This window comes from Strix aluco, chromosome 2 (genome assembly GCF_031877795.1).
Source record: "Strix aluco isolate bStrAlu1 chromosome 2, bStrAlu1.hap1, whole genome shotgun sequence".
Classification (NCBI taxonomy): Eukaryota; Metazoa; Chordata; class Aves; order Strigiformes; family Strigidae; genus Strix; species Strix aluco.
In genome coordinates, this window is record NC_133932.1 from 78,388,935 (window position 1) to 78,416,916 (window position 27,982).

At 39.2% G+C, this 27,982-nt stretch overlaps 1 protein-coding gene and 1 long non-coding RNA gene across 4 annotated transcripts in view; one reads left to right on the forward strand and one right to left on the reverse strand.

Moving 5' to 3' along the window:
- Positions 1-27,982, forward strand: part of LOC141919564 (uncharacterized) — a 64,718-nt gene that overhangs the window by 29,481 nt on the left and 7,255 nt on the right. The window lies entirely within an intron of this gene.
- Positions 1-27,982, reverse strand: part of CLYBL (citramalyl-CoA lyase) — a 177,556-nt gene that overhangs the window by 2,816 nt on the left and 146,758 nt on the right. For 2 of the 3 annotated variants that reach the window (XM_074815388.1, XM_074815387.1), the window contains exons 3-7: positions 25,708-25,896; positions 22,035-22,136; positions 20,118-20,211; positions 18,583-18,750; positions 13,402-13,526 (exon numbers count right to left, since the gene is read on the reverse strand). In XM_074815388.1, the coding sequence (XP_074671489.1) occupies positions 13,402-13,526; positions 18,583-18,750; positions 20,118-20,211; positions 22,035-22,136; positions 25,708-25,896 (678 nt within the window). Of the gene's footprint in view, positions 1-11,125; positions 11,182-13,401; positions 13,527-18,582; positions 18,751-20,117; positions 20,212-22,034; positions 22,137-25,707; positions 25,897-27,982 lie in introns of all 3 variants that reach the window. The other variant, XM_074815389.1, reaches the window with a different exon arrangement.

Here is a 27,982-nt window from a genome sequence, read left to right on the forward strand (position 1 = left end):
TCTGGTGGTCCAGATCATGATCGGGAGGGTCTTATCCCTTCCACTGACTGTATACGGGATGCTCTGAATTCAGGTACCTCTGCAGGTGCCTAAGTTGGAGCACAATGAATCTGGGTCAGGACATCTTTTTTAGAAAGCAGGAGTTAATTAAACAGCATGCCCGTGTCCTCTCTTCATTAAAATAACATGTTTAGAAAGGAAACCAGGGTAATGGTGTGCATGGACACATGAACACCGAACCACTTGAGATCTGCTGTATGTTCTCTTCTTGTCAGCGTGCAGCTGTAGTATGGGTTGCTAGGAATTTGAATTCTTGAAGGAAAAAAATGAGGTTTTTTTCCGAACAGCAAAGAGTAACACGAGGAAGTTGGCTTCTCTGCCTCTTCACTCTGAGGCTTATTTTCTCCCTGCTAATTTGCAGTGTTGAGCTAAAGTCCAGAAAAAGAAACTGATTTTAATGCCATTGAATATACTCTATTCACTGCCTCTCTTTCCACCCACAAGTTTCAACAGATAGGAAATACCAGTAATTACAGCTTTGTCCCCATGCTCTCTTTTCCAATTCTGCTAGATGAAATTTGCCTTTAGCATGCTTTTGATTTTCTCTCACATGAATATAAAGAAAACAGGACTTTCTATAAACACCATTTGCTTTGATAGCATTAATCTGGGGATTAATTTAGTCATAGATCTAAATTTTCTTTTTGGCTAATTTTCTCAATAATCTCAGGCTTCCAGCCTGTACTTAGACTTCCAGTAGTTCAGCTGTGGGACCATGGGTCTGTTCTTAAGGGAGCTTGCAGTGTGAATGGGAACAACGGTGGGTGCATGGTGCAAGGCTGGGGTTTGCATCCATCGTGTTTGGTGGCGGTGGTTCTCGCTTGCCATGTGGCTGTATACATCAGGCAGTGGGAGCCTTTTCTGAAACCTGTAAAAGGACCCTGCCATCAGGTGAGTCAAATGCATCAGACCTGCCCTGGGAAGAGACAGGCCCTCCAGGTAAAGGCTGAGGAGCTGTGAGAAGGAGCAGCTGGGAGGCAGAGCTGCAGCTGGTAGGTGCAGCCTTCGGGCGACAATGCACAGGTGCAAGTAACTCAGGTGGGATGGGAAGCGGGGGAACAGAGGATGATTGCGGGACTCGCTGGACAGCAGGCTGGAAGTGCAGCCCTTCTGAGGTGGCTCTGTGGGCCAAAGACACTGCTTCCGTTTTAAGTGATGCAGCACATGTTTTGCTGTCCTTATCTACTGCCATCCTTCATGCAACAACACAGTGAATGTGTTGGGAGTGTGAAGGGAGAAGCCCTGTGAGAAATAGGGTGACTTTGGCACTGACCAGCCTGGAGGCTATGGGAGTTGTAAGAGCTCTTTGGCTGGCCTGTGAAGGCAGCACAACACAGCAGAGGGATTTGTTTTTGCACAACCTTTGGCTTCCCTTAGCCCGATTGCTGTATGCTTCTGTCAGGGCAGACTATCAGGAGAAATCAAGGAAGAAAGTGAACAGGCAGTGTTTCTCATTTGGGTCATCATGCAGACCACCTAAGAGTCCTTCCCAGATGACTGACAAGTGAGGAAAGACTCAAAGGTGTTTCCTTCTGGATAGCTCTGCTCTCACAGAGCATCTAGCTCCTCTTCTCTCTGCCTGGTTATTACAGTTGCCCACAGAGCCCACCATGTCATCATTTCCCCATCTCCATCTCTTGTATCAGACCACTTTCTCCAGGCTGAACGATGCAGGACCAGTGCTGTGCAGTTTGCTGCATCCCCCAGGAACCATGTAGTATTTCAATGCAATAAATTCACAATGACATTTAATGCTCTGTTAAAACAGTAGTAACATTTTAAAAAATGTAACAGCTATTTATGCAAGATGCAGGCCATGCTGAGTAAGGTCTTAACAGCTCTACTTTGAATTTCAATATGTCCTAAAGTGCTTTGAGAATGGAACAGAGAAGGCTTTTGGCAAATACAGAAAACAGCTGGAAGGGAATTAAAATTACAGAAAGTTGCTAGGGTTTGTTGTGGTTTTTTTTTTTGTTGTTGTTTTTTGTTTTTTTTTTCCCCCCCAGAAGGGAACAGCGAAAAATGATAGTCTTGGAAAAAAGAGAATTGAGCATGATCAGCCTCAAGCAATAGAAAGATCCAGCCTACAGACAAGAGAAGTGATAAGGCAGAGTTGACAGAGAACAGTCATTTTCACAGGTCAGGAGCTAAAGATACAGACTTACGAAAAAGGGGGGCAAATCAAGTTGTGCAGCAGGAATAACTAATGCAATAAATTTCCAGGTGACTGTGGAGAGACCGAAGAGATGCAGAACCAAACTTTGTAACACATCAGTTTGCCAGAGCTTATGCTTGTACCTTATGAACCTCCTTTTGGATAAAGGAAGCCACTACCAAAACCAACTCAGATCTAGCCAAGTTCAACATGTCATTGAGGGCTCTTCTTTGACAACTTAGAAGACAACTCTGGCCATGTGTTGTCATGAATCTTGGACATGGCTCTTGTCATATCTGTATGTCATCCTTAAAGATTTCCTTTACCTATAAGGAATGACATGTATCAAGTTGCAGAAAGAGTCTCAGTGTTGGTCTGTTATTTGCCACGGCCAAAAGATGAACATGTTAATGCGGTGTTTCCTGGAACATGAAGGTCTCCTCTTTTTCTGTGTGTGCAGTATCCAGGAACATTTGCTCTGTGAAACTTTTGGGAGTAGCTAAGAGCTTGGTAAATCTGTACAACCATCTCATAAACAGAGTATATATTTTTTTTAATGGTAAGAAGCATTTTACCTCTCTAGAAGTTAAATTGATGGGATTGATTCAGAGTCCATGATTTCTGTGTCATCTGGGGATCAGTATGTTCTGGTGGAACCAGGAAAGGGGAAGAAACGATACAACCAATTCTCTTGCTTGAGTTTATAATGGGTGGTAGAATTGTGTTGACTTTGACTACAACAAGCGATGGACAGGATCACAAGTGAGGTACCCTTCATGTTTTTCCAGAAGATCAGGGAAAGTAAAGTTTCACACTTCTTCATCTGTCCTGAAATCTTTTTATATAATATACAATATTACGTGGGGTTTTACTCCCACCATCTTTTGTTTCCTTATGTACCAATGGGTTAACAAGAGAAACAAGATGGCTAAAACTATCATGATACAGAACATTTAAGGCACCTTGTAGTTGTGTGACACAGTTCTCTCTGAGCTGTGGATTAAAGTACATGAGTTAATTAAAGTAAAATAATAATTGTTCTGGGACATGTGGGACAGCGATCAGATGAGCTAGTCCCCTTTGGTTGACAAGATGGAAGAATTAGATATACTCCTGCATCTGGGAATGCTTGTGGTTTTTTTCTCAGCATTTGCTCCGCCTGTGGTTATCTATCAACATCCACATCCACATATCTCTATGCATATCCATCCCAATGACTGCAATGAACTCACTAAGAGGGTTACTGAAGACCCTCAATTCTTAGGCCACTGGAATCTATTAATCACCTGCACTGGTACTGAATGTGAGGTTTGCATTTCCTAAGGCATAGCAAGTATATAAATTTCAAAGTACAAAATACGTCAAGTTCCAAAAAGTCTACCAGCTTCCCATTTGATGGCAGATAGGACTCTACACATGAGCACTGGTTGTGAGAACTCTGCACTCTGTTTTGGGAACCACTACTGTTGTTATTAATTACCTTGATCATTGGCAAGCCTTTGCAAATAAACTTTTGATTTGATGCCCTGTTCTACCAGATCTCATCATACATGTAGCCAGCAACTTTAGCTCCCATGTGACAGTGGCCAGGACTTTCTTAAAGGTAATTTTAAAGATTATGTTAAGCCTGTGGCTTGTCTACAGTAGAAAGAAAAAAATCAATTGTCATGCATCAGCTTAAAGAATATAGTCAATGGTGCTATACTCTTTTGTTGTGTGTGTCAATGTATGGGCTGTGCTGGGCCACTATGTAGAGACAGCCAACTTTTTCAAAAGCAGTTTACTTTGGAAATCTGGTCAGGTGATTTAGATGGAAGGCTTGGAGGTGCTAGGGGATCCTGGTGAGTAGGTAAGGCTTTGGCATGGCGGAGACTGTGGGTGCCCGGGTCAGTGGAAGAAAAGGAAAAGCAAGACAAAGTCATGTTCCATGAAATTGCAATATGGACAAGAAAGCACCTGCTGATGAATTTTGAGTTAAGTATAGGTCTAAGAGAGGGGTTATCTAATGCTTATGGAATTGCCAAAAAAATCTCTGCCACTGGTTAGGTGACTGTTGCTCAGAAGACAAGCAAACTCATGAGTGAGGGGAGGTCCTTTGATGTCACTCTGCTGTCACAGGGTTAGAAATAATGCCCCGCTGATGAAGATTTGTTTTTCTTCAACTACTTTTCTCAACAGTTTAGCTTGCTATACTTTCCTTTGCAGACCACATCCCTGCAATGAGTGCGTGGCAGTTAGGTTATCAACTTGTCCTACTTGTCTGCCTTCCGAGGGGATGTGCATCTAGGACCTAGGGGAAATAGCCATAGGGGGAACCAGTGAGCCAACCACCCTTCTCTTCTCCATCCCCTTCATCATTAGATGTCGTGAATCAAACAGAGCTCCTACACTGCTCTGGTAATAATGGCCAGAGGCTGTGTGTGAATACAACCATTGTCTAAACAAATAATTATATAAGTCCCCTTCCAACCCCTGTGACCTGTATCAGCACTCATGGGCAGATGCCAGGCTAAATGGAAACAAGCAGAACAGGCGATGCCAGCTGGCCAGTGTAAACCTTGCATACCTCCCACAAGGGAAAATGGAGAACCCCTACAGACAAGCATCCTCAAGTCCACAGATGCAAGAAATCCTTCATCCACAGGTATCTGAGCAACACTAATTCTTTCCATGGTAATTCAGTGGCTTGCCCACTTCTAAAACCCACAGGTCTAATTATCATAGAATCATAGAATACCAGGTTGGAAGGGACCTCAAGGATCATCTGGTCCTATGACTTTTTGGAGAACACATAAACCCACTAAAATCTGCTTGGGTCTGAGAACATTAATCTTATTAATCTTAATAAACAATATTAACTGTTATAAGAAAATACGAGCATTGTGTTCTGGAAGAAGGGCAGATTTGATCTTCTGAGGAGGGAAGGAAGCAGGTGGATGGCAAAGGGTCCCCCTAAAAAGCATGGCATTCAGAAAGATAATTCCCCTGTGATTAGATGAAAACACACATTAAATGAGCCCCTGCAGAAGAAATCTGGAAATCCTTGCTTTGGGGCTTAAAAAGAATGCTTGGATTTGCTTACAGGTAATGAACAAAAGAGAACAGAGTCCTGGTCACAGCAAATGGAGTTGGGTCTGTGCCTGGGGTAGGAGTGATTATCCTGCCTACAAAGGAATGACTTTTCCTTGAAACAGAAGGTTGAAACCATATTTTGGGGGAAGTCAAGAGTAGGAAATAAGCTAACAGCTGTGATGGTACTGAATGTAGGCTTATTTTTTTTTTTTTTCTTCTGAAAGTTGTAGCCAAAGAGCCATCATAAGGAGCTGGGTCATGATTCTACCTTTTAGTGATGAACTTCCAAAGGTTAGTGAGCTGCTAGGAGGTGTTCAATGATATCTGGGTCAACTGAGCACGTTTTTCAGGCTATAACAAGATAATGCCTCATTCTCCTCTCTGCTCAGGCCCGTCCTGTTTCCAGATCAGGTTGACGCACAACTATGGCCTTCTTTTAGAATCTTTGCAGTAGGTAGGAAATGCCCAAATAACTAGGGTAGTCACCTATGACAAACTGAAAACTTCACACACTACACGCTACATGAACAGAGCTTTTTGGGTTATATATTTTCTTATCCGCTCCTTTGAATCCTTTGACATCTGCCACTTTTCTGTAGCAACATTATGGGAGGAAAAGACACTTATACACACAGTCTTTGGTGAAAATAAATGACCCCTGAAAAGGTTTATCAAAAATGTCTTTTTGGCATGAGGAGATGCTCAGTGGATCTCTGTGATCTGTTGAAGGAAGGGATGGATGGGGAGGGAATTCTGCAAAGTATCAACACCAGCAAGTTTCTGTAGCCATTTTGTTGATATGAAGAAAACATTAAATATCACTACCTTTTGTTTCTTTTCACCAGTGTAATCTTCCACCAAAGCAGAAGCAGTTAGTTAGTTCAGAGGATATATCAGTTTGTAATGCCAGAAGCAGGCCTGTTTGTGTAAGATAGGCTTCTACTTCTAGGAGCAGATGGAAGGACACAAAAGGTTGAGAAAGAAAGAGCAACAGCCACATGAAATAGAGATTAATTTTTACCTCAAATAACTCCCTAGCAGCAGTATAAGAAGTCTGACAGAAAAAGCCCTTCTAAAGCTCAACAGGCAGGAAGGACTTTGTGATCCCTCAAGTTCACAGTTGGGCAGGAAAGATGAACAACAAGGACCTGCAAGGTCTTTCACTTCTCCACCTGACATTATTGTTCCCAGCCCATGGAAAAGGGTCTTGCCCTGCTGTGTGAACCAGACAAGCTGTTTTTCCCTCTTATAGACCCCCAAGCTGCCTGAACCACTGGGGACAGCCATTTAGACTGGGATGGGCCCAGAGATCCTGCTTCATCCAGCTCCAGAAACTCCTTCAGGCCACCAAAGTCTCTACCTCTCACTGAGCAAACAACCTGTTTAAGATCCCTCAATGAAAGGCAGACACAAGGGTTTTTTATTGCTGTCTTTACATTTTCTTTAGCTTTCTTCTCATTGTGGTTGTTGCCTTCCTGTGTGCTCCTCTGGAGTAGGAAAGAATAAAATTAAAGAAACAGAAGAGTCCTAGAACTCAGGAATACTCTCCACTGGTTTCCATCCTCTCTCTTATAATGTACTGGGAATGGGAGAATGCTAGAGAGCACACTTGCTGCTGCCAAGAAAATCTTTATTTTATAGCACAAAAGCAGCTTCCTGGACAAACATCCTATCCAACCATGCATTTTTTTCCCTAGTGAGCATCATGGTTATTATATAGAAAAATGAAAAGTAACTGATATTAAGACTTCAGTATCCTCAGATGCCCTTCATTAAGTCATTTAGAATTAACTTGAGGTTTATAATCATGGAAGCAATTTGTTAAATATAGACTAGAAAATTTAATCTATAAGTAAATGACTACAGGACACACAAAAGGCATTTGATACCAAAGGGGAAGGTAGCTGTAAAATATAACGGAGGTGAGAAAAGTAATAACAATGAAGCTCATTCTGTCAATGAGAATGGAATCGATGGTATTTTTGTATTCTCTATTTTTTCTATTTTCAGATTCATTCTCTGAATAGGATTGAACAGCCATTTTTTACTGTGATTCTCTATTTCAGCTGACAGAGTTTTTGCAGAGAGCTTCCCCAGGTCCCTGAAAAAGCCAGCTAGCACAAAGAGGAGTGAAGAGGCAGCAAGACTGCTGCTACTTAAATTAACTGAAACAATATTTTGGCTGTACAGGCTTCTGAATTCCCTCAGTAAACCTTAAAAAGAGCCATCTGGTCAGAACATTACATCTCTGGTTAGATCCTGCTTTGGAAATTGAAACAAGGCTCATGAGTGCTTGTTAATGCTTTTTAAAGAGGTATTTGGAAGCTGGGTAGTTGCCTCGGTGTGTAGCTTGGTGCAGAGCAGGCTTTTGCATGATAGTGGGCAGGTGTCTGCAGTGATGGGTGTCTCCCCACTCCATTCCCACAAAAAAGCATTGCCTACATTGGGAGCGTGCTGGCATGGCATGGCTCTTCCAAAAGCAAGGGCACTCACCCTGTCTCACCAAGACCCCGCACACACCTTGTTGAGCTGACAAGGACAGCGGGGTCATGCCTTGCTGAGGAGGAACCCCGAGGGGTGCCATGCCATGCCCTCTGCAGGGCCCGCGTCTCCCAGGACAGCAGCTGCCTCCTCCAGGAACACCTCCGGGTGGAAAGGCTATGGAGGGGCACAGCATCCGTCCTTCTGCTCCTGGCTCGTGGAGAAACTTCTCCCTGTGGGAAATGTCAAAGCGCCATCCGAGTCCCTCTCCCCCCACGTTTTGGACACAGGTCTTTAACGAGTGGAGGAAACAGATTAAGAGCCACCGAATGCCTGCTGGGGAGTGGCGGGGGGAGCGGAGTTGGCAAGAAAATGTTTTGTATGAGTTTCTGCCCTGCTTAGGAGCTTTTGCAGCCCTGCGTAGTAAAAGCTGTCTCCTTCTCTCCCCACCTGGCATAACTCCCTCAGGACTGATTGCGCCAGTGTAGGAACCAGTATAGCACAAGCAATTAGCTAATACAGCCCCTTCTGCTCTATTGTAAAGGTTTGAAATTTGTCCCCAGATGGATCTTTCTAAGAGAAAAGCCTTCAACTGTGACACAAACCACATTTCTAAAATCTTTTTCAAATAAAAAATTGTATAGAGAAACTTTAAGTACTAATATGAGCTCTCTCAATGTCTATTCATCAATTTTCACATTAAAATTTCACTTGGCCACTTTTTGAAAAGATAAACACCATAACAGTGGCCCATGCTTAAATCCCACCAGTGCTCCCATCTTTGCATAGAGATGCACCTGAGCCTATACTTCTTAAGGCTGAAGCTCATAAAAGATGGCAATTTATCACAAATCCCTGAATCCCCCACTCTGCAGCATGAGGAATATACACTGCCTAATGAACATAAACAGCAGCAAATGCCCTGTGTCCTCGGAGTGAGGGCTGACAGCGCTGCAGCCCAGTGTGCACAGAGGTAGCCCATGCCACCAGCATTTCCCGGGGATGGGATCCAGCTTAGCTGGTGACACCTCAAAGCTCTGCGTGCAGTCTGTTGCTCCAGCACTCCCAGCTCCATGTAAAGCTCGGAGATATAATGCCCTGTAAAGTGCAATAAAATCCCTGTGGGTTGATGGGGTCCCACACCACCCCATGCCAGAGGGATGCTCCAGCGTATCCCTCCCAGGAGGCAGCCCAGAGGAGCCTGCCACCCCCAGGGCATGGTCCTGCTCTCCCAGCACCCATGAACTCGATTGGGACAGGATGGATCCCTCATGGCTGGGGCTGTGCATGAAGAGCCCTCCCGGGGGCCGTGGCATTGCTGGAAGAGGGAGGGCAATGGGGAGAGACCTCCCCGGGCGGCGGTGGGAGCTGGATCCGGCCCAAGCACGAAGGCGCATCGTCTCTAAGATACAGTGGCTTGGGGTAGCTTTTCCTAAACAAAGAGCATTATAAGGGAGCCACTGCTGGAAATTTCCATTCCTTTGTTGAGTAGATGCTGTGTAAATAAATGCATTCCTAAGATTTTTCATAATCCTGGAAAGGTCCATAAAAGAAACTGTATAGTTTGTCAGATCGCTGGAGTTCATATATATTATTTCTCAGCTGCTGGGAACATGATATACAATGGCATAGAATATAATGCAAGAAACATATGCTAAAGGTCTTCTTAGAAGTGCTCTGTGCATTTGTATGTGGCATGTACAGATATTTCTTCTATTTTACCCCATGGGATCTAAAATATTCAATCTGTAATACAGCTTGGTTTTGTGAGTTACTTACCTTAACTCTAAATAATCCTTACCTGACAGGTGACTTCGGTGGCAGCATTTAGCTATTCCCTGGTTTAATGTGCAGGTGCTTTGAAAGCATTTATAAATTAGTACATGAGATAACTGTGTAAGCAACCTCTTAATTTACTCTTCTGCTTTTCTTTCTGTATGAATTTTATTCAAAAACCAGATGATTCAGGAAGATCACGATAATGATATTGTGCATGATGTATTTACAGGTTGAATGGCTCAAAAATGCATTTGCAGTGTCTTACTTTCTTGTCACATATAAACACTAACTACATATAGAAGAGATTATATTCCTGTATCCAGTGTACTGGTAATGTAAATGCAGGAGTTACATAGTAAAGATTATTGTATCTTCATTGATAGAAGTTGTATCTTTCTCTCCAAATAAGCTAGTAACTTCTCCCCCTAACTCAACACCTTGGACTCAGTTTAATCTGGATCTATAAAATCACTTCCCTGTTTAATTCAGTACAAATACTTCATAAATTTAGAACAGAAACTGTCCTTTAGACTACCAGAACAATGTTTATTACCCTTTAAAAAATTTTTTTAAACACACTCTGACATTTATTTATATTTAGACTTTCCCAAGAGCTACACCTGCTTTCTTTAGGATGAATTTTTTAATTTTGAAAATTATATACCCTAGTAATGCAATTCTACTGGAAAAATATTGAAATGATACATAAATAATATTTTTCTTTTTAAGAATTTTTCATTTTTAGATCTCAAGGTTCTAGACAAGAGAGCACTTAATAAATAGTTGTATAAAATACAAAATGTACTTTTTCAACATGTCTTCTAATTGTCCAAAATACAATATTACCATTTATTTCTTAGATATGCTATTTTTCAGTCAGATTAGAAATGTAAAAAAAAAACCAACCCCACAACCAAAACAACCTAGAAGCCAAACAAAACAACCCCTCAAACAGGACTATCTCCGTAAGGTAAGCCCAAATACTTTTGGCTAACTGGTTAGCTCTCTAATTTCTTTCTGTTTGGACACTGCCACAGCATCTCCAATTCCGCAGTGCTCATCCGAGATCCTAATTTTTCCTGACCTCAGTACTCGCATTTGGGGGCTACCATGTCAAAGCATTTCAGCCTCCAGGATGAAGTAGCCTGGTTCAGCCTTCTCTCAAAGAAAGATTATTACGGCAATTGTAGCTCTCAAATTGGAATAGATTATAGAAGCTTATTACTGTATTTTAATATAAAATATTGTTGACTAAGGGCATCAAACTTTAAACCCAGTTAATAACAAACTATGATCCCAGAGACTGCAGACCAGTAACTTATCTACCACACAAACAGCCGCACAAATCCCTCACATTTATTTTTTCCAGGCTTTCAACTTTGATTAATAACATGGCAAAACCATGCAAGTCTCAACCATATTAACCACAGCTATATTTTTAGTCTTACTGACATGAACACTTTAATATAATAAAAGGAAAAGGAAAACAGAAGAGGTGTTTCATTAGGACATGAGGATTACTAAAACCACTGTGTGGAGTATTTGTCAGGAGGTGGTAGGGGAAGAGTTATTACTTACATTTTAGCATGTTGCTAGGATGCGGAGCAAGAGGATCCCTCAGTGAGATATGTTTGCTTTGGAAAAAGATTAAGTAATCAGACCATCCAAGCTCTTCTTACTGACACATTTATAATACCAAACTGCAAACTTGGTTAAGAAGTTTGCAGCACTACATGGAAAACTATTTTTCCAATTTTCTTATGAAGCCTGGCAATACAGCAGTGATACAAGATCCAGAAGTTCACATCTTAACCTGTCAGTCCTTTTTTATTGATAAACGGCTACATGCAAAAATATATGAAGCATGCAACCTGGTTGGTTAAAAAACTTCCCCAAACCCTCAGCAAATCTGTTCTTGCAGCTGATTATAGAAGCTTACAACCTATTTAAAAAGGACTTATTAAAAAAAAAAAAATTCCCCAAAACCCAAACAAAAAACCCCCACAGTGACTGATATAATCAAGAAACCGGCATTATGTTAGTAAAATAACAGCTTCAAAACAAATCCAAAGACCAGTGCTTGCCTAATACAGAATTCTTAAATATTAAACATGTTTGGCCTCATTATTGTGTAATAGTAGGACTATAGTTAAATTTAGTCCAGTCTCCTCATCGATTGTTCATATGACAGGGGTGTTCCTTAGATTTCTGACACTAAATTCAGCTGAATGAATAGTAACATCATAAACATAAACAATATTTGGCTGAGTATGTCGTTTGACTTTTTTCTTTCTGCATGTACCTGCCTACACATTTGCACCAGCAGTATGTTTATGTCTTTTGTAAGAGAGCCAAGCTTTGTAAATCAGAATAATGGGCAAAACCAGTCATACATTTTCTATTTCTAAATTGTTTGCATGAAGACAGCTACATTTCAAAACCGAGGGAACAGAAGAAAGAGATACAGGCATACAGCATCCTAATAGTGACCCTGAAATAACTGCTCAGGACAGCACCCAAATATCGTAGTCACGGACATACTGAAAACACCCAGGTACCACAGAGCGGATGCGACAGCCTAGCAAAGAGAAGAGCAAACATCCTGTCACACTTTTGCCCTGAGATGAAAGCATCATTTCTGCTTTGACCTTTTTAGCATTTCTAATGCACAACATCTGCAGTATGAGAAAGACAGGAGAACGGGGAAGGCACATACACCAGTCTATTTCTACCCACCAGAAAGCAAAGAAATGTACAGAAAACCTTTATACGGCACCAGAGAAAGTGAGACCCTATGCACAGTCTTATATATGAACTTCAAAACCGACGAGATTTGTGTCCCACTTGAATGCCACACAAGCACACGCAAACCATTCCCGCTCATCTGCACTCCCCATTCTGACATCGGGACTTTGCGTTTTAACTAGCCTGGGCTTGGCTGCAACTAAGATAAACATATTTAGCTGCAAGTTTTTTTTCTTTCAAAAAGAGGCAAACTGGATTATAGCAAATAACCTTTAAGATAATTAACTGACAATGCCGCAACTAGCATAAAATCTTCCTTCAGGCGACCCCTAATTTAAGTATTACTGGCACAAAGTGGAGACAGATTGTGCATCACCACCGCAATATTTACATAGCAGAAACCCACAGAGCAGGAAACGTGAGACTCAATGATGCACTAAATTAGGAACAATCATATTCTAGTGTTAATTTGCTTTCTCCTCTATCCAAATTTCAGGTCCAGCAATTGGTACAAATGCACATAAAACATTCCCATTTTTAATGATTAAGAACCACAATCTGCAAGCAGTTCTGCTCAAAAGTAAATTCACTCACTACTAGGGATATTTGCAGCACCAAACCCCCAAAAGTGAAACAGGTTTACCAACACAGAGATTTTTTAGAAAACCAATACTTCCTAATCCGTTTATTTTTTTCCATAAATGATGTCTGTACAAGCAGTCTGAGGTGTCTGCCAGGCTACCTGCCTTTTGATTGCAAATATCTTCCTATGACAGTAACACTGTGATTCTGCGGCATAATGGAGAAGCGGTTTTAATTCACCAATGCTGTAGATACATGCAGGTACTCAAAAGGCTGTGTAATCAAAGAATTAAAGTTAAAAAGGGGGGAAAGAAAAAGATAGCTTGTCTATTTGTAAATGTATTGGGAAGTGACATATTTATATTAAATATACACTCCATAGTCTATCCAGACACAGATTTCAAGAGCACTACTCTCAGTTACAGCACACTTCATCAGAAAAATGCAAAGAGCCATCACCAGTCTTTCTACATCTTAAATATTATTCAGATTTGGTTTCCACTATGGCATATTAACAAAATATTTACCTTGCCTAATCGCTGATGTTCTTCAAAAGCAGAAATCAGTTCTTGTGCCCACTTTATTTTTTCAGGGCTCGGAGAGAACTGTTCCTGGACAACAGCAATTTGGTTGGGGTGAATCACCTGCTTACCTACAAAGAAGATTAATAACACCAGAATCATGCATCGACAAACAGATGTTCAAGCAAAATGTTCCAACCACTTGAGGCTCTCATATGCCTTGCAGACTTTCTTGCTCTTTAACTAATTATTTTACTTGGTTTCTTTTATTTTTTAAAGTGGACAACAGGCAGATAGCCTTTTGCCAGATTTTTTTAAGAATAAAAATATCTTGAGCTATGCTTGCATTCAATATAATTTGCAAGAATCCACGACTCTTTCTCCTCCCTCCCCATTTCAATCCATACATCTTCTCTCAGTCATTCCAGGTGCAATTGTTTGTCCGGGGCAGTCAATAACACTTAAGTATAATGCATCTCTGAATTTAACTATATAAATAACAGCTCCAGCCACTCTTAAAAAAGTTGTGTTAAAATGCATTCAGAAAATGAGATCTGAAGAAGATGGCAAGAAATTCGTAGGACTGAAAAGCTACCAGTCACCTAAGATTCATGCCCTAAATTCTCAGTATTGGCTTAGCATCATAAAAACCTCAGTGTTTAAATCGTTGTTGTAATAGTTAGCAGTTGCAGGTAGGCTGCAATATTTATTTAGTCACCGGTATAATAAACAACTACCAGAGATGCCCTGAAGTTTTATGAAGCACTATTTTTTTATCCTTTCTTGTATAAATATATGTTAAAAAAATAAAAATAGATGTTGCCTTTTTTTTACTAGAGATTTTCAAATGTGAATAGACAGCCACATAATCCGTTTTAATCTGTTATTGTATTTAGCTACCTTAAAACAAATACATATGTAATTTATTTGACAGTTTTAAAAGTATAACATTTGACATTATTAGTTCATTTCTAAGGAAATTTCACAGACCAGTGTGATTTCTGCACTTTGGTTTCATAGTGTTTTAATAAAGAGAGGCTACCATAATTCCCAGCTTCCCGCGGAATAAATGATTCTCCTCTGTGCCAGATAACAAAACTAGTTAGGGGGATGAGCCTGATCCTGCAAACCTGCCACGAAGTGAGCAGCCTCCTCCACACAGAGGGTCCCACACCCGTGCCATCCCACCACATGCTGCAGCCTCTCGCGGGAGCGATATTTTTGCACGCAAGGAAAAGTTTGAAGCGTCGGGATTTAAGGGGGTTTCCTGCTCACAACGGGGTCTGCTCCCATGTTCTTACTGACATTAAGTCAGCTGTACATTAGAAATCAGCCCATCTCTTGGTCTAAGAAGTCTCATGCATGACTGCAGAGATACACCTATTTTAAATGAAATTACTGCTGCAAAAAAACCCTGGGATTACTTTTATCAGACTGCAATGGGTCTGAGTGATAACCTGGAGTACAAACAAAATCTAGGGTTGCAGCAGCAACGAGCAAAGAATTAGTAATTTTTTATTGTTGCTACATTTCTCTCCTAAAAAGCCATAAGTAGGTCAATTTTATTTTCTTTCCTATTAAACAACTTTTAGTTTATGATCTTATGGGCATCCAAATATTCAGTTTGAAATTTCAATGTCATAACTACTTAAAAAAGAAGCTTACAAATATGTAAAAGCTTAAAATTCAGTAAGAACTACATTTTTGTAAAGAAATTACATGGAAACAAATTTTCTTAACTAATGTGTTTTACGTTATGTCTAATCAAAGTTTTTTTAGTCAATTTAATCAAATGTCACCATTAATAAGATTATGATGTTCCTTATTTGTAATACAACAAATTCTCTCTAGCTAAACTACTGATTTTAAAATTGAAGGGTGTACAAATAATTCCTGCAAAATCCTAAGGAGCTTAACTTTCTGGGAAAAATGTAGAATATATTTTAAATTATATTTAAAGTCAGTCTATAATTATAACAAAAATAACAATATGAAAATATGATTCTTTAAAGTGTAAAATATTTCTGAAAAAGATTTGCTTTTGATAAAGTTATCTGTAGCAGTAAGCTATACTTTTTATCATTAAAATACATCTGAACAATTTACAGAGAATATAAAATAGCACTCAGTTTATTTTTGTCACAGATTATGTATCCAAATAACTGTATAACAGACGTAATGCCATGCAGGAATGAAGCAAATATTTTAAACAGAATTGTTGTTATTGACAAGTTACTGAGAGAGTACAAAATTGGAAGACATTAAAATTTATGACCATGAAATCCTTTTTACAGTACCACTTGATATATCGTGCTTTAAATCAATACCTGTCAAGTCTTTTAGGTAACTGTATGATGGTGTCATTTTAGTCTTTTACAAAAGACTGCAAAAAGAGAGGAAACCTAGTGTTTCGTATTTATATCTGGCTTCTCAGCATGTAGCACAGGACTTTCTATAATGACTAAATCAGCTGTTAAAGCCTATGGCAAGATTTACTTAATTTTTTACATAAACATTCCTAAAAATGATGTCCATTTATATATGCAACACAATGACTTTAAGTCCACGGGTTCTGGTACTGTAAAACATCTTGCTGGGTGTGTATGCGTGTGTGTGTGTATATACCCCCAACATATACGGATATATAATATATATAAAAATATACATATAAAAGATCTATTAATTTGGCTAAATTACATTTGAAATATTTGATTTTATGTAAACACACTCACTGAAGAAAAACAGGCTGCTTCTAAGATAACTGGAAAACTTGGCTACAATAAGCAATGAGGGCCATAACAGTAACTAAAAAGCTGGTAAATTCTTCATTATATTGTTTTGCTTGTTTAATCTTGAGTGAACATATTACATTAAGGCCAATTCCACTGGTCTGAATCTGAATATGGGAAATTCTGAGGACATACGACTTTGCTGAATATTTTGGATTTGCATTAGTTTTTGAGGGTGGTGAATTTGGCCCTATGCATGCAAATAAGTGTGTGTTCTCCAGATAAGAGAGCAATTTGGAAGCCTCAGCTTAATTTAGTCCTGTTGATATCAATGTTTTTGATTCTTTGTGAAAAAGTAGCAGGAAGGTATCTTAAATATTTAAAAATAACAAGAATTGTGTGTTTTGAACTTGTTATTAAGGCAACATTTCTGTATTTTACTCTCATGTTACCAGGGGACTGTCAGTGGCAAATACGATCTGCAGACTTCTGCTTTATACAAGGTCGTGGCTTAAGCTAAAACCCATTTGTAATTTTCTGTGATGAATATTAAATTGGAAATGTTAAAATGTTTCATTTATATAGTTTTGGAATGAAATGTTTTTGCTTTCAGTTTTGAAATAACATTTTATTTTAATCAGAATAAGCAAGAAAGATTATAAAAATATTAGATAAACTGAAAGCAAAAGAAACAGAAGAACAAGTGAAACATTTCGGATCAACCTCAAATATGTTTTTTCTTTTTTACCAAAAATATGAAAAATGGTGTTTCGTTTTGACCTAAACAGACTTTAAAAATTTTTTCTTTTGGCCACCAAATCAGAAAAGTCAGTATTTACCTGTCTCTAATTATGGTTGGACTGGTTGTCAGGCTGTTTGCTGGATTTTGGAAATGTGTTGGCGATAGTTGTGGAAAGGCAGGAGGCAAAGAGCAGGAGCTGTGAGTTCACCTTAATGAAGTCTGTACCTTTCGCAGATCTTTACTCCTTGTATGGAAAGGCAGGACACCTCTATGGTCGAGTTAGGAATTCACTTTACGCCCTAAATTGCCACATGTGGCCTTTTCATTTGTCTCCTGTCTGGACCCTATCCTGATGTCAGACAACTTCCGTAAATTCAGTGGAGCCCAAACCACCATCAACATTGTTTATGCTGAGCATTTCTAAATATCCTAAATTGGCAGCCTGAGTTAAGTATTTAAATACACGTTTAGTGTTCAAAAAGAGTGCTCTCAAAGGTGCTAGGCACCTGCAACTCCATCTTCTGTCAACAGGAGGTTCAGATGCTTAAGTTTTTTTCGAAAATCAAGCCTTTCCTTAAGCTTAGGAAATATCGGTTGAGATTAGGTAGCCATCAGCAGGTGCTACCATTCTGAAGCTCTATTATTTTCCCAACTTCAGTTGCAGACGAATGAAGGGTGGAAGCCCACATAATGTAGCTGTGAGGAGCTAACAGTTTTGCCTCTGAAAGAAGATCTGGTTTTGCAAATGTTGAAGCTCAACAGACAGTAAGGCAGAGTTTGTGCTCTCGATTAGCATCGATTGCTATTCTTTCACTGGCATGTTGAGATCACTTAAAAGAACACTTGTTTTTTTACTTGGTGCTTTAAGATATCATATACCACTAACTGTAAAAATATAATTTGCTAGATGGTATCATCAGGACCTATGCCTTTAGTAACAAAACCCTGCTATCTCTGTACGTGTATCCTGAATGATGTTCAGAGAACTAATGTAAAATGTTTGTCCTATATGCTAGAATTCTCTAATGTATGTGTCAAATGGCCGATTTCTATTGCAAAACCCCAATCTTTGGTGGCTGCACTGTCCCACCAGGGTGTCCGAGTGATCTGGTACACCAATCACAGGGTAACAGGCTGCATTACAGTACTCTGGGGCAAGGAGCCTGCTGCTCTTGCTGTCTGCCAATACCCGTAGGTGTCACCAGCACTTACTGGGAGGGGAGCCAGGAGATGAAAAACAAATCAAAGAAAATAATAAGAAATTAACTTTCCCCTAACAATTAGCATAAGAGATTTGCTTCTCAACTCCTTCACCTAAAAAGCATTTTTTAACAACTGCCATTTACAAAAAATAGGAGAAAGGGAACCACGTATTTTAAGAAGCAATCGGAGAGTGGTCATCGCAGAGTACAGTATCGCCTTTCCCATGCTCTGTGATGGGCGGAATCACTGCACATCCTCTACCCCAACTTCTCTTCAAAAACAGTCACACGCTTCATGGGATGTGGTTTTAAAAAGCAGCCTGTGACTTCTCAGGCAAAATTTCCAGCCCCAATTTTAAAGGTGCTAATAAACAGAAGAGCTCGGTATTATTGACTTTTTCAATAAATTACCTGAAATAAAAACCAAGTTATTTGTCTAAGTGACAGTGAATGTGCAATATATTTAAATTGAAGAAGCTATGCCTTATTTTGGGACATCGTCAGAAAGCCATACCGGTGAAACCCATTGAGGCACCTTCTCTTGATTGCCTGCGGAGCCCATCTTCATCTCGGAAATCAATGTAAACAAGGTCTATTGCTTGAAGACCAAATGCCTTTGCTGTGACTATTATTTTTTGCCTGGCATATAGAATATCATGAGTTTCCTTACTGCTTGTTGCACCTACGAAAACAATGAAAACAAAGAAAAGTTGACAAGACTGTTTTAAACCTTTCTATTTTAAATATTTCCTGTGTTAAAAAAAGGAAAGTTTGAGATTTCATTTAACCAATTTAGAAAAGAAAAGAGGGGTGCAAGGCTATATTGTCAAAATTATACTCTTCTGAGAAAAAAAAAAGCTGCTTTAGCAAAAGAAAAAAGGTATTATCTTTAAACACTAGCTTAGAAAATTCAGATTCTGATTTAGTCCAAATTAGAAGTAGTAAGCCTGAAGTCAGTGGAAGCTTTGGCTGGTAAGGACTGCTGACTTGGAACTAACATGAAGTAATTATTTGATTATATTATTTACTGTATGTACAGTGAGAAGCATTACAGCAAGAGAAGCTTTACACAAATTGATATACTGGGTACAACTAAATGGTTAAAAAATTCACACTGAGAATAGAATTCCACTTTCCCTGGTTCTGATTCTTGTTACAACTGATGTCCTAAGCTGAATATTTAAGCTTTAGTATTTGGATGAAAAAATGATGGTGGATGACTTCTGAGAAGAAGCAAAAGCATTCACGAGACTGTATGTGTTCACAGGGCAACAGCTAAGTGCTCACGTGAAGGCTGGTGTGAAAAAAAAATAAAAATAAAATTTTCCCTTTCCTTAGGGTCACTATTTAGACACAGATTTCCAGTTTCTAAGGAATATTTTAGTAAAGCAATGCTAATTTTTACATTAATGTCCTTATTTTTAATTTAAATGTTGACAGCTCTGCACCTTTATCTTCAAACTGAATCAGATTAATAAGAAGCTAAGCAGCCTCTCATAAAAGAAATTGTGAAATACTCTTTATTTTTGAGGAAGGCTAATAGTGCTTTCACATGAATACATGGCTGTATTGACACGGGACATTTAATATAAATTTATGAAAGCAAAATGTAGCAAGAGAGTATTTGTGCATGGTGTCAAAAGACTGATAATTGTAAAACAGTAATGAAGCAGACACTAGAATTTTAGGACTTTAAATGTAGTTCTTAAAAGCATGTTTCTTATAGATATCATATTTTTAAATAATTTCAGTGACTCAACAGGTTTTGTTTTGTTTTGTTTTTTTTTTCATTAATTTTTGGTATTGCATGCCAAGAAGCACAAGAAAGTGTCAGTGCCCTGTAACACTCAGGGACCATGTTTTAATTTGCCAGTGAGACATTCTGCATTGAAAAAAATTAAGGAGTAAAGTGAAAATGTAAATTGCAGCATCAAGTGTTGTCATTACTTTAATTATTGCTGTTGGAAAAGCAATGGCCAAAAATCACATCGGGCTTCTCCAATGCAAATGCCATACGTTAACATTTATAGTAAACACACAGGTAACAACCTATGCTGGCACGGAAATCCTCTCCTCCAAAGACAACTGCGTCCAAATGAAAGCCAGCCTGGGATCCTGTTCTCAGTGCTTCTTCACAGACAGCCTTCAAATGAGAACAGAGTATTAATTTCTACAGAAATACAGGATGCAGAAAGACTACAGAGGATATTACAAGCAACTCAGTGTTCCCCAAATCCTTCAGCTAAAATTGCTCCTATTAAGCGAAGCCATTGTAGGTGCTCGACTATGTACAGTGCTTTAAAATGACTCAGCAAAAGAGAAAACATTATCTTTCCCTAAGCACCTATATGCCTAGACTGTGTAAATACAGGTCATCGTAGCAGATTCCCTCCCTTCTGCTTGACACACTGCACTGGGTATTACTATGATCACTACTTCAGATATTTATGTAACAATATGAAAAAAACCATTTGTCAAATACTGCTTAAAAGCAAACCAAAAGTATTAAATTTGATTAGTTTGACATGTAATATATCTGCATGAGAAACAGAAATCAAGATCAGAATCTCTTGTATTAAAATTATGAACAGTTTAAAAAGGTTGTAGATTCCTTATAGAATGTAAGGATTCCTTATAGGATTGCCAATTTAAAGTTTTCTGCTATATATAACTAAAAATTAGCTAAGGAAGATAAAAATGCAACAAGTGATGCAGAAAAGTATTAAAATAAAAGCAAGAAAAATTTCGCTGCTGTAGCTATTCTGTGAAGAAGTGCATTTCCCAAATATTACTGTTTTACATCAATGTTTGGATAACATTAATATTTTTTAAGGCTAAGGTATGTGGAGAGAGATAGATGTAATTACCAGCTCTACTAATGGGTGGTGTTCTATGGCAGCTGGTGGGACAAGAAATTATTATTTAACAGAGTGCTTTAAAAGGCAACTTTCCTGCCAACATCAGACACTGCAATATTAAAAATTCCACTACGAAATACTGCAGGTGAAGAAAAACCTCAGCTGGTTTAAAATATGATTTAATTCTGTGTATGCACACTGGACAGGAGCGTGTCTATTTGGTTACTGCTTTATTATGTTTCTAGATATGTTAGCATGTGTGGTAGGATAAATGGCTGTATCAAACAAGCAGGCTGCCTGTGAGGCCTGCCAGTACTTCTAGAGGTACTTCTGATGTGCGTGTCCTCAGCTGGTCCGAAACTTTTCCCTTAGAGCTTGGGAGGGGAACACTGAATTCCTGGTGCATGCACGAGATCTTCCGTTTCATTGCCACGCTGCCTTGCCTTTCTGAAAAACCTGGACTTGATAGTAAAGGTTGGGGAGTAATTTATATTAAAATGCACTTTAAAAATAAGATTTGATCTAAAATTACCCTGAAAAATGAGCACATTCTTCAGATATTTCCTATTTTCAAAGTTAATTATACTTCTAACGTTAGCATTAAACACCCCATCATACACACAAAAAAATGGTAACATGAAATTTGGTTGTAATGTTATCAGTAGAAACCATTATAAAGATGCCAGTTTAGCAATAGTGAAATGATGATTAATTATTTTTTCTAATTAAATGTTATACAAAAGTTGAGTTTGATACAGCTACTAAATAGCCAAGTGTATTGCAACACTGTGAGTATTCCAAATCTTTGAAGAAGTCTGTTTCTACTCCAACTGTGTTAAAAATGGTAAGAGTAATGCAGAGAGGTTTTGTTATTTGGCATGGACTATCTGGAACTGTTCTGTCACCAAAATATTTTGAATTTATGAAGGCCTTTACAATACAAACATAAGAGTTCAACCTACAAATGTTTTAGCGGACTGAACAATAACAATATGTTTAGTATTTTTTAACCTCTCTTTCTTGATGAAATTAGGGAGAGACTGGGGAATATTCTGCTTATCCTAGTTTGCTGAGATGGCAAAATATGAACACTTCAAGACCTGCTTACCTTAAAATTGAGCAAGCCCACTGCCGTTTCCACAAAGGGGATAAAATTCATTGGTTCTACAAGGGTTCGGCCTTTTAGGTGATGTAAGAATTTGTCTGAAAACTAAAACTAGACAGTATGAGCTATCAGAGAGAAAAAAAAAGAAAGAACAACCTGCATGTATATATAACACGTTAAATTTTCACCTGGTTGTAACAACACCCCTCCCCACCCCAAAACCTTATAAGTAAAAAAATTAAAACAGCTTTTAACAAGGCCTGAGATTTGAAACAGCAGCATTCCCATACATTTCTAAGTTTGGAGTCTGGTTTGCAAAAAAAAAATCCAGGCTTAGCACCTCTCACCCTGGCTTAGTGAAATGCAAATCCGTGGGCCCTGGAAAACAATGAAGTGCTGCTGTACCTGAGGTCCGGTTTTGTTTCAGGTCCAGCACTGCCATCACTGGAAGCGCTCCCCAGCCTTCTAAGTGGCATCCGTATTATTCATTACGGCACCGTTACCCTTTTGTTCAATAGGCTTTTCTTCATAATTTTTTAGCTTACCTAGGAAGGCCTTAAAAAGGAAGTTTAATTCTTTGAAGACCAAAGCTTGCCAATTTTTTCCATGAGACCAGTTCACAGCTAGCTCTGAGCTGCCAGTGGGGTAGCCCAAATTCCAAAATCTATCATCTGGAAACATACAAAAGCTCTTGCACAGATTTTTCCCCTTTCAAAAGGAAAAAAAAAAAAAAAAAAGAGGGGAAAAAACCCTCAGTCCTATATTGTAAATCTATTATGTCTGTCCAGATCGAGTAATTTGCGCAGAGATAAACATATCGCAGGTATGGCAAAAATATGTTAGTAAATAAAGACAAAAATAACATATGCATATATTTTAAATTTAAGGAATATTCGACTATTAATGGATATCAAAGGAAAGGGAATTTTAATCATCTCTCCATTCAGTCTCAGTTGGGTAAATCATATCTAAGAGATTTGCATAAATATAAACCATCAAAGACTTTTCATCTTCAAAGGGGGTTTCAAGACCCTATAAGCTTTGTACTGTAATCATCGCAGGTCACAACCCTGCAGGAATAAGGCTGCTATGGCAACATAAAAAACTAATGCTTAAGGCTTAGCATAATATTCTGACTAATAGAAAGGAAACTCATTTTAAAAGCTGGCAGCCTATTTACCAGAAGCTGGATTAGAGGTGTTATTTCCCCTTTTAGTTTCCCCCCACCGCCCCTCCCCAAAAGAAGGAAAATCTAATCACCCAGATCTTGAAAAAAAGCTTTCCAGCAATTTGCAGTAACTTTACAATTAGGCCAAAATAAATCACAGCTTTCTTCGATGAAGAATTCTGCCCTTCCCATCCCTGCTTTGCATCGTCATTGTGGCCCTCTTGGTAACTTTTCCTTGGAGAAGAGAATTCCACCCAAAAATGTGCAAGGAGGGAAAAAATAATAATCAATGCAATTCACACATGTCAGTGTACAGTATGGCAGGTACTATAGTGACAGAAAACAGTAAACTTCATCCAGGCAAATGCAGAAAATTAGGTAGTATAATGGCATCAGCATATATTCTTAAGACTCCTATCTGATTTTTATTTTTTTAAGGGGGAAGAAAAAGTAAAAAGCGCTACTGTGTTTATATTTTAGGTGCAAGTTAAAGCAGCAGAGCTTTTATTTTGTTTTAAAATATTTTACATGTCACACTCCTGGGATTTTTGCTATCTTTTGTTTTGAAGGTAAACAACAAAAAAAAGCACATTTAATTAAATATTGTCTCCCTCCCTCTCCCTTTAAAAAAATTTGCAATAAGCACCAATACAAAAGGTAACGAGTGGAGAAGTTTCAATTAATTTTTTGTGGAGAAGTTTCAATTAATTTTTTTTTTTTTTTTTTCAAAAGGAGACGATTAAATGTTTCCGGCCCGGTAAAGTGTTCATTTCAGGGAGAAAGAGGGGAAAAAAAAAAAGAAGGCGGAGGGAAAAAAAACCCACAAAGCTTGGGGAGGGGATGAAGTAGCAAGGCCTCAGCAATTCTTTCAATTCCAGTGCACACCCAATAGTGTGTCGGGAAGAATGCACACTGGTCGGGATTTGTGGGAGAATTGTCCCGCCACAAAGGAGGGAGAGTTACGCTTGTTATAGTCCAATAAGCCATGCCAGTCAAACAAGTACCCACACTAGGGACAAAAGGAAAGCAAGAGATTCTCACACAAAAGAAAACAAGTAAGCCCATCTTTTAGTTGTGCATCAGCCTCCAGGTTTTCTGCTGCACATAAATAAAAATGAAGGGGGGGGGGTATGTGTGGGGGGAAATAAACAGCTTCTGGGAGGCTGAAAAATCATGCCAGAGTGAGTTTTGGGACAACTGTGAAAAGAAGGCAGTGGCGTTAAGCAGAGTGCACACTTTGTGTGCAAAGGTTGGGCAAAGTGAGAAGGAAGCAAAAGGCAGACCATGAGGCAGAAGTTGTTGGGGCTGGCTTGTTTTCCAGGATGGAAATCAAAGTTAGCGAGAGGGAAGGTGGAAGGGGATGAGGGGACAAAGAGGCCCTGCATCCCACCTCCCCGCAAAACCTACTTGGTGGCAGCAAGGGCCCTGCCAGTTTGGAAGCATGAATATTCATTACTGACAAGTTACATCTAACACTTACATGGCTGTAAACCCTGAGAGGTATACTCTGGTTAATTTAATTAAATGTTGGTGAAGGGGATGGTGTACCTTCCATCGTGAACGGTGGAGGCCAAAGGGGCAGCACCACAGAATGGATGGGGCTCGTCATGTACCCAATGTATTTGCTCAGTTGTATGCTCACACCCGATCTCAATGGTTTGATCAAGGTTAGATGCTGAGATTAAAATAGATCCTAATATGTCTGCCTGCCTTTCATCACAGCTTGCACGCGTGCTAGTTGCTTGGCTAGCGGTTTGCAAAAATATAGAAGTGAATAATTAAGTATTATTCCTTTACTGGCATGTTACAGCAATAATGGTATATCTAAACAAATGTCCCCCTTTCTTGACAATTAAAACAATTATAGTATAATTAGGCCTATTTCAAAGTTTTCTTAAGTAATTTGACATGCCAACCATTTACATTTCAGGTTTTTATTGGCTGAAAAGTCAGTCGTGAAACACAAACACACCTGCCAGCAATTAAAAAGGAAGAAATAGAGAACTGTTCAGGAAATAATATCTGTGCTAATTAAAAACACTAGTTAAAAGCTTCCTGTTTGTTCCTCCAGTTGCCCCAAGGAGTGACCTCCCCCCAACCCATTTTTTCATATGTCGCTAACATGGTTTCCCCATCTCCTGCTTACAATGCATGTAACTAAGGTGCACAGACAGAGACAATAATTTTGCTTCTTAGGACAGTTAGAGAAGAGTCAGATACTTATGCTTCTATTTTTGATAATATACTCTGACATCAATATTGATTTTTTGTTGACTGTGGGAGAAATAAACCTGGTTTTCTTTATAAATGCAAGGTGTTCCACATATGCTTTTTATACAGCACATCTTACACACATTTAAATGGATGCATTCCCTAATTACCTTAGCCAAGCAACAATATTATATGGTATTTGCAGCCTTCCTCATAACTCAGAGTCATTCATCTCTATGCCTGTGTGAACTTGGCCCAACAGCTTCAGTCAAAAGCTACTGTGTTGTTGGTACTCACCCATCTTATTTCTTCAACATTTTCAACCTTTGGCAGCATCATGCTTGAAGGAAGGGTCTTGGACTGCAAAAGCACTTCTAGATCTTCTTCTGCAAGACCACTGGACACGGAGTTTATCCTAACACACTTTTCAGCATGGCCAAAGTCAAACTCTTCAAGTGTTTTCACAACAGTCAGTCTTGCTTCTCTCTACAATATATATTAGTTTAGAGGCACAAGAGAAGATAAAGAAAGCATATTTTCTATTGACAGAAAAGTGCATTGAGCAGAAAAGTTCTTGAAACAATGTAGGGGAAAAGCTAGACTGCAAGTATATTGGTGTCCCCAAGATGTCTGTCACTCTTGGACTTTAATTGAAGCAGTCATCACCAGCACCTCGCAATTTTACTTTCCTCATTTCTTTATAAATGATCAGGTTTTATGTCTAAGCATTTCTACACCACCACTTATAGAAAACAAGACTTTTGTGTCCACTAGTGCTGAACATGTCTAACAAACACAAATCTTTATACTCACCATAATGTGTTGCACTAACTGTCTGCACTCACAAAACCATCATATTATTAAATTTGCATAAACCAGTTCATTTTTGTAATTAATCTCTATATTGCCTGGACGTCAGTAAGCACAGATGTACATATACTTCTTTGGTTTTGCTATGCAAATCTTCCTTCTCTCCACATATCCAAAGTGTATTAAAGCCCATGCTAGAGTTTACAACTAGCATGTGAAAACAACACCAAAATAACTTGGAGATTTTTCTTGAACCACATAGAAAAGCTATTCTCCTGCTGGCATAAAATAAAATCTCCAAAGACATGCGCTTCCCATGGTCATTCGCTGTTTTTGTGAATGTAAATTTACAAATCTGTTTGGTAGTTGATTTGCACGAAGAATACTTGCATGCTTTTCTGAAACGAAACACATTTCTTGGCCTGGAGAAGAAGCTGGGGAGGGGGGGAAGGAGGGTGCTGGGCTCCTTGCTTCCTGCCAACTGCAGTTTCAACCCCAAATTCCTTCCACTTGCCAACAGCCCCTAACAAATTCGCATTGTCAAAATGCACACTTATCAAAAGTCATTTCATTTGTGAAGAGTTTTTATGGGGGCTAATAAAACTTTAAAGCTCCTGACTCACGGAGCTTCAGGAATGACTTTAACAATATGCAGTCACTGAATAGAGATGCTTTTCAAGAAAACAGGCAAACTCAAGGGGAAAAAATAAAAAGAAATCATCAAAGTTAATATCCAGGCTAATACCAGTCAGCAAGACAGCACATGACAGTAGATTTAAACCAGACAGATGCAAATCTCTGCTGGCAAGAGGGGCAGAGGCGGTTTCCCAATGTGGTCTGAGTTAAACAGTGTGAGGGAACAGTAGCTTACAGTTGTCAGGTCCGATCAGAACAGGGTCTCCCAGGCCAGTTTAAGACAGCTCTGCAGTGTACTGATTTACAGGGCTGGGACGCCTGATAATTAGGGTAAGTTTAGAGAAAAGCAAGTGATGGCTCTTAACTGGTTAAAAGGAAGGAATAATGAAGCAGAAAGTTAATGAAATCTGAAGCAAACAGCCTTCAGCTTGGGGCTACTAGCCGTGCTTCTCCGAAGGTTGGGAGCATATGCCTGTTAATCGGACAGACGGGAACAAGGCACACATGTATGCATCCCTGTGCTGCGATCAAGGGGCATGTTCAGAGGTAATCTCTGGAAAATACAACCCAAAACGTTCGAACTGCTGTGAATGGACTCTGACTGGGACCATTAGGAAAGCCACACAAAGATGCATGCAGTTTACTACAAACACGTCCAGCTGGAAGACAGCTCCGGCACACAGCCGTCTGAAATGGTGCTTCCGAATTAGGTAAACCAAACCATATGATGCCAATACTGGGTAATATAAATCCCCTATGTTTTCCTTCTCCGACCAGGGGTAATGGATTTCTAGGGCTGGGCTGAAAGTTTCTGGACATAATGCAGAAGGGTAGCTTAAAAACACGCTCCAAACCAATTTATGCTTTTAATTAAAGTCAGATTATCACCGTTTCAGCACACACTGATCCAATTTGCAAAAGAAAGATTTCCCCAAATTATCCACTAAGGCAGCATCCAATTCCTACTGAAGGCACATCTCTTGCAAACTTACAGCCTAATTCATTATAATTTTTTTCAGATTATAATAATGAGTAGTAGACCGTCTCATTAGCTATTTTTCTCCTCAGGCTGCAAACTCCCTTCCCAAAAAAGACAGATCGTGTCTTTCTAGGTATATTTCCATAC